The following is a 6,000-nucleotide window of genomic DNA, read 5'->3' as shown; positions in this document are numbered from 1 at the left end:
TTTTTTTTTTTTTATCTCTATTATTGATTCCATTTAGGAAAACTTTACCTAAAGCTAAGTCTTTGGGGGTTCTGTTTTGCCCTTTCATTAACTCTTTAATTCCTGTGAGAATACTTGTGTTGACCACGCTATATTCTTGGGGTGTTACAGGGAAATTGTAGTGATTTATAAAGTTTCCATATTTCACAATTGTCTTAAATGTTTGTTGTGTAACTTGTCCTGTGTTGTGCTATATTGTGTTCAATTTTAGAGGTTTTGGTCCCTCTTGAAAACAAGAAGCTGCATCTTAAGGAGTTTTCCATTAATACATTTGCCAAATTTACAACCTTTCAGTGCTACCTCCTTCGGATATTCCTGATGTTTGCCTTTATATCAAGTAAAACTAAATGCCAGAATCAGATTCCCTTTATTGTAATTACACAAATGCAAACGAAAGGTTTAAATCAGCTCCACTGTGGCATGTTTGAACGAATAATGGATCAACCATACACAATAACGCATTAGTTTCATATAGTGCAGATTGACACTCAAGTTTGCTTTACATTTATATAATGTTGGCTATGGTTCAATCATTTGCCACACATGGTTACCAGTAGATCATGACTGGAATGAAAACGCCAATGGACATGTGCACCACTGGGTCTCTGCCACGCTGTGTATTCAGGGCTGGGCTCTTCACAGCGTCTCTCCAGATAAGAACAGTCTGAACCACACTGTTAAAGTGCGTAGTAAGATTTCTTAAATAAAGTTGTTTGATTGATTCTGGTAGCATAGATTCGCCTATTGGTTCATTACTCATTTTAATTATCTTAGCTCAAATTAGCAGATAACAACAAAGCAACAGCAGATCAAGTGGACATTTTTTGGACACACTTCATCATTAAAGTGAAAATGAATCCAACTGGGTTAATCAGTCAATGTGATTCAGATTAATTATCAGCAAAGGAACTAGCCTGTCCACATTTCAGTGTCAGTCATGAAAGGACACAAAAGCAGAATCAATAGTTGTCCAATTAACACAATGGTTATAATTCCACCATGTTCAATAGGTTTACCAGGTTGCACGTGCTTCAGTCACATGCTGCCCATTTGACCTGCTGATTAGTAAGGTTTAAGACTTGACTAGAGCACAAAGTTGGTCCTGCATTGTGGGGAAAAGTTTAGATTCAGCAGCATTTTAGTGGCTATATAGACTAGAGCAATTCATACTAAGGATCGGCCAATTTGACTTTCAAATAGGTGTCCAAGCCTTTAAACCTTTAAAAGACTCTCCACGCTATTTCAAGGCGAGGAGGCTCCTTTTGCGCGTGAATACCGTCTGAATGCCATGGGGCACAATCAAAGGCAGGTTGGAGTGGACGCGCAGCGCTCCGCCTCCGCCCCTCTCTCTTCTGGAGAACAGGGGGGGCTGAGGGACGCGCGGCAGTCACTCACCCGGACTTTAACGGAGCGGACACGGCAACACAACACGAAAACAGCCTCGAGGCGGTGAGTGATCTCCTTCAATATTTAATGGACCTATCTGTGATGAATTGTTAATGCCCACGCTGGAGACTGGAAGTGTGTTTTACGGGCTACAGGTGGATGTTTCTCGTCCAGTCGCTCTAGGCGAAAGCCAGACTTAAAGAGTTCATACACACCTCCTAGATTGAAATTAAACACATGCAATACCCTATGTTTCGGGAGACAAAGACGTTTTTTTTTATTAGTCTTTTATTATTGTTTTGAAAATGTGTATACGTGTACAGCAGCTTTTAACCTACTGATTTTTCATTCTGTAGGCCTAGTTGACCAGGCATGGTGTTTACTGCAGTCTATTCCCATGATTTTCCACTCAAACGAAACTTGGATAAGATACCCAGTCTACCAGACGGCATGTGTAGTCTACTGCTTGATTTGATTGTTTGTTTGACAATTTATTTAGAAAAAGGAAAGTAGGAGGGTGGATTTTTTAATTGAATTGCAAACAGTAAATTGCTTTTGCTTTGAGCACAAAGGCAAGATTTCGTTCCCCCTCCTTTCCTTTCATAACTGCAATAGTTCGAGCTATACTACACATATACAACTACTATAACAGTATATGAAAGTGTAGCCTCCTAAAGATAAACATCGAAAAAATACTTCAGTATTTTGTGCAGGGTGTGGTGTTTTAACTACGCGTATAAACGCACAAAAGCCAATGATCCATATGTGTTTGGGGTGTATGTTCAAGGCAAGACCTCGTTTTTATCGCCGCTCACACCTCTACAAAAGATGTATTTCCCAACACCCGTGTGTCAGCACTACTGGTTGCACTGCGGAACATGGCTGAGGCACGTGGGCAGCTTCATTGGCTAACTCTTTTTTCCCCCGTCAAGTGTCTTAAGATTCTTATGATGAGCAAATGTCTGGCCTGCCGCGTGTCATAACTTCCACCCAATATAAGGAGAGACATGACAGCATCCTCATTAGTTTGTCACCTGTTTTGTTGCTGACAACTGCAATTGCAAATTGGTGTTGGAAACTACCCGAAATTGTTTGTAAAGATGCACTCAAATATCTTCCATTTCAAGAAACTGACTTCAAGTGACTACTAAGACTTGTAGTAATGTAATAATGTAATAATATATTATTATGTAGCACAACTTCCTGGATTAATTGTAGGATGATGTTGCTCTATGCCTGTCAGAAAGGATTCTTTTGCCTTGTCATGGTGTTGAAACTAGTAGAATAGAGAGGGACTTTGAACAATAGCTTGTGTGTGCAAAACTGTGCGTATGCCATTCTGACTTTTTTCTTCTTCTCTGCAGTTCCTCTTCATGAAGAAAATGAGATATATTATAAGAAAAACATCCTTCCTCATATTTGCAGCCGTGGGGGTTTTATTGATTCACTTGTATAAAGACATGAGTGATCACAAACATGTTGGAACTGACATTGAAAAGAACCCTCCTCCATCAAAGACTGCTCCAAAAGTCAACTCCTATGTGCACTCATGGCCCAAATGTGAACGAAACATGTCTGCTGCCAACATCTCAGGCTTCAGCACGCTCCCTGTTCACATACAAGATTTCCTTTACTACCGCCACTGTCGCCACTTCCCCATGCTCCTGGACACTCCCAACAAATGTGGCGGACCTGAAAATTCATCCCAAGTTTTTCTGTTCTTGGTCATCAAAAGTTCACCTGGGAACTACGAGCGGAGGGAGGTGCTGCGAAACACCTGGGCCAGAGAGCGGCAACACAACGGCCTGTGGATTCGGAGGATATTCATTTCTGGGACAACGGGCAGCGGTGTTGAGAAAACGAGGCTTAACACGCTTCTCCAAGTGGAACAGAAATTATTCAATGACATTCTCCAGTGGGACTTTGCAGATTCTTTCTTCAACCTCACCCTCAAACAGATCTTGTTTTTGGAGTGGATGGAGCGAAACTGCCCCAACACTCGCTTCCTGCTAAATGGTGACGATGATGTTTTTGCCAACACAGACAACATGGTGGAGTATCTCCATGGTCTCCCAGATAATGATGGTGGCAAGCATCTCTTTATAGGGCATCTGATTCAATATGTAGGTCCGATTAGATCGCCAGGGAACAAATACTTTGTGCCAGTTCAGGTGCACGAGTCAAACTCCTATCCTCCGTACTGTGGCGGAGGGGGCTTCTTACTCTCTGGCTACACTGCTTCTGTCATTTATGACATGTCTAAGTCCATCACACTCCTTCCCATCGATGATGTTTACATGGGAATGTGCCTGGCCAAAGCGGGCTTACAGCCTGAGTCACACATGGGGGTAAAAACTGCAGGATTGTACATCCCCTCTAGTAAACTGGATGGATATGACCCATGTTTTTACAAAGAGGTTCTGCTAGTTCATCGCTTCCTCCCTATGGAAATGTTTCTCATGTGGCACCGAATCCAGAATCCAGAGCTGGACTGCAGTTCTTCATTCAAAGTGCTTTAGCAGGAACATGTCAGCTTTCACACCTTTATGGTTATACTTTCCTCACAATAGAAGATTGAGGAGAACTTGAAGTGGCTTTATGAGGCACAGTTTAATGTTGCTTGATGTGTTTCCATAATCTATTTGTACTTAGTGTTAGCTATTGTTACATTTTGTTTTCAGTTGTGCCTGTTCGAGCCACCCTTTGCTGAGCTAACATTCTTGTTTCTTTGTGACAGCAGTAATGTATTGGTGGAAATGACTGTATATTTCAAGTTTGTTCATATGTACAACAGGCTACTAATAGTGACTTTGATCGAAGCTAAAAGCAAAATACATTAGATTTGTGTATTTAATGTTTAAATTTATAAAACATACTCCTACCTTGATAAGAAACATTTGGGTTTAAGACAGACCTGTCATTAACTCACAATACAGGTAACGGTGAATCGGTAAAACAAATGCATCCACACATTTATTTTATTTTTTAGTTTAAAACAATGCAAGCAGCTTAATACTTAAATTCTTCATTATGAACCAATCCACTTGAAGTACCAGAAGCTTTAGCATTCTGACTGGGGCAGCTATGGCACACGGGATGAAACTGTGCAATTAATAATAATCATTGTCCGTTTGAATGTCGGGAAAGTTGGTTTTGTTTTGGGGCCTTTTGGTGGTGATGCACTACTGCACTTACAACAAGGACTTACTCAGGTTATGTACGCACCAGGTGTCTTTATGTGCAATTGTTTTATTATGCAGTTTGGTACTACACTCAAGTTTGGCCCAACTCAAGTTTTTTCTTTTTTTGTTGTTATTGTAAATTTATTTTCTGCTTACTTGATAATTCACATAATTCATGTGCCTGATTTTGGGATGCGATACAAAATATTAACACCCGATGTCAGTAAAGCATTTACTCATAGGTTTCAAGTTTGCTAAATGCAAAGTTGCTCTGTTCACCTTTTGAGTTGGTGTTTTATTTGAAAAATAATGTTTTTTTTATAAAGAAACATTTTTTTTCCATGAGATTGGTATCCGATCAATAAACATTCATTATACTTCATTTGAAGGTCTTTTGTTCCAGCGAAACATGTTTTCTGCCTACACGACATGTGGTACATTTTTGTTTGTTTGTTTTTTGTTGTTTAATTAAATTGAATATTTTCGGTGTTGAGGAGTACTTTAATATGCATTACATCAGTTGTGTCACCTTTATCAAAATCCCCTGCAGTGCTGGAGGATCTATGCTGAGGGGCCAGTTTTGACCCCAAACTCTACTTTGCCTCTGTGTTAGTATAATAGAGACCTTTGCTTTAATGTTATCTTAATGTCAGAGATATCTATCCAGAGTAAATATGGTTTGACAGGTAGTTTAGACTAGAAGAGGATGTAAAAATGCTATAGCAAATACGCTAAAATAGGAACTTATGCCAACATGTCCATTGAACCAATATTGCCGTTGAACTGCTCTTCCTTTTATTACTCTTTATTTATTGTTGAGACATATGTTTGATATAGGGCTGCTTGTTTTTGTTTTTACTCAGTAATGTAAGCAAACTAAAACAAAAATCTCAATTGATAGGTGGCCTGTAGAATGTTATTATTATTATTATTATTATTATTATTATTATTATTATTATTATTATTATTATTATTATTATTATTATTATCATCATAATCATCATAATCATAATATTAATAATAATAATGCCTAACACTCAAAGCGCTACTGATTTGTGACATCGGCCCCTCCGACCACCACTCACTCACTCACTCACTCACTCACTCACTCACTCACTCACTCACTCACTCACTCACTCACTCACTCACTCACTCACTCACTCACTCACTCACTCACTCACTCACTCACTCACTCACTCACTCACTCACTCACTCACTCACTCACTCACTCACTCACTCACTCACTTGTACACAAACGGTCTCCCATCCAAGCAACAGCCAAGCCCTACCTGCTTAGTTTCACAGATCTGATCGAATCGGGCATATCAGAGGAGGTGTGGCTCTTCTGTTGTTTTAAATCTGTTGCAACTAGTATTTGTTGCCATCTAGAGGA

At 39.7% G+C, this 6,000-nt stretch overlaps 1 protein-coding gene across 1 annotated transcript; it reads left to right on the top strand.

The window, feature by feature from the left end:
- Positions 1-1,404: 1,404 nt before the first annotated feature.
- LOC306976472 (N-acetyllactosaminide beta-1,3-N-acetylglucosaminyltransferase 3-like) lies at positions 1,405-3,944 on the top strand (the record flags this gene model as incomplete). Its single annotated transcript, XM_079574404.1, has 2 exons — positions 1,405-1,488; positions 2,790-3,944. Exon 2 carries the CDS (start codon positions 2,799-2,801, stop codon positions 3,942-3,944), a length of 1,146 nt encoding a protein of 381 aa, XP_079430530.1. The 5' UTR covers positions 1,405-1,488; positions 2,790-2,798.
- Between the last annotated feature and the right edge of the window lie 2,056 nt (positions 3,945-6,000).

This window comes from Gobius niger, assembly GCF_951799975.1.
Source record: "Gobius niger genome assembly, chromosome: 17".
NCBI classification, from domain to species: Eukaryota; Metazoa; Chordata; class Actinopteri; order Gobiiformes; family Gobiidae; genus Gobius; species Gobius niger.
The sequence above is the reverse complement of the archived record's forward strand: the minus strand, read 5'-3'. Positions and strand labels throughout refer to the sequence as shown.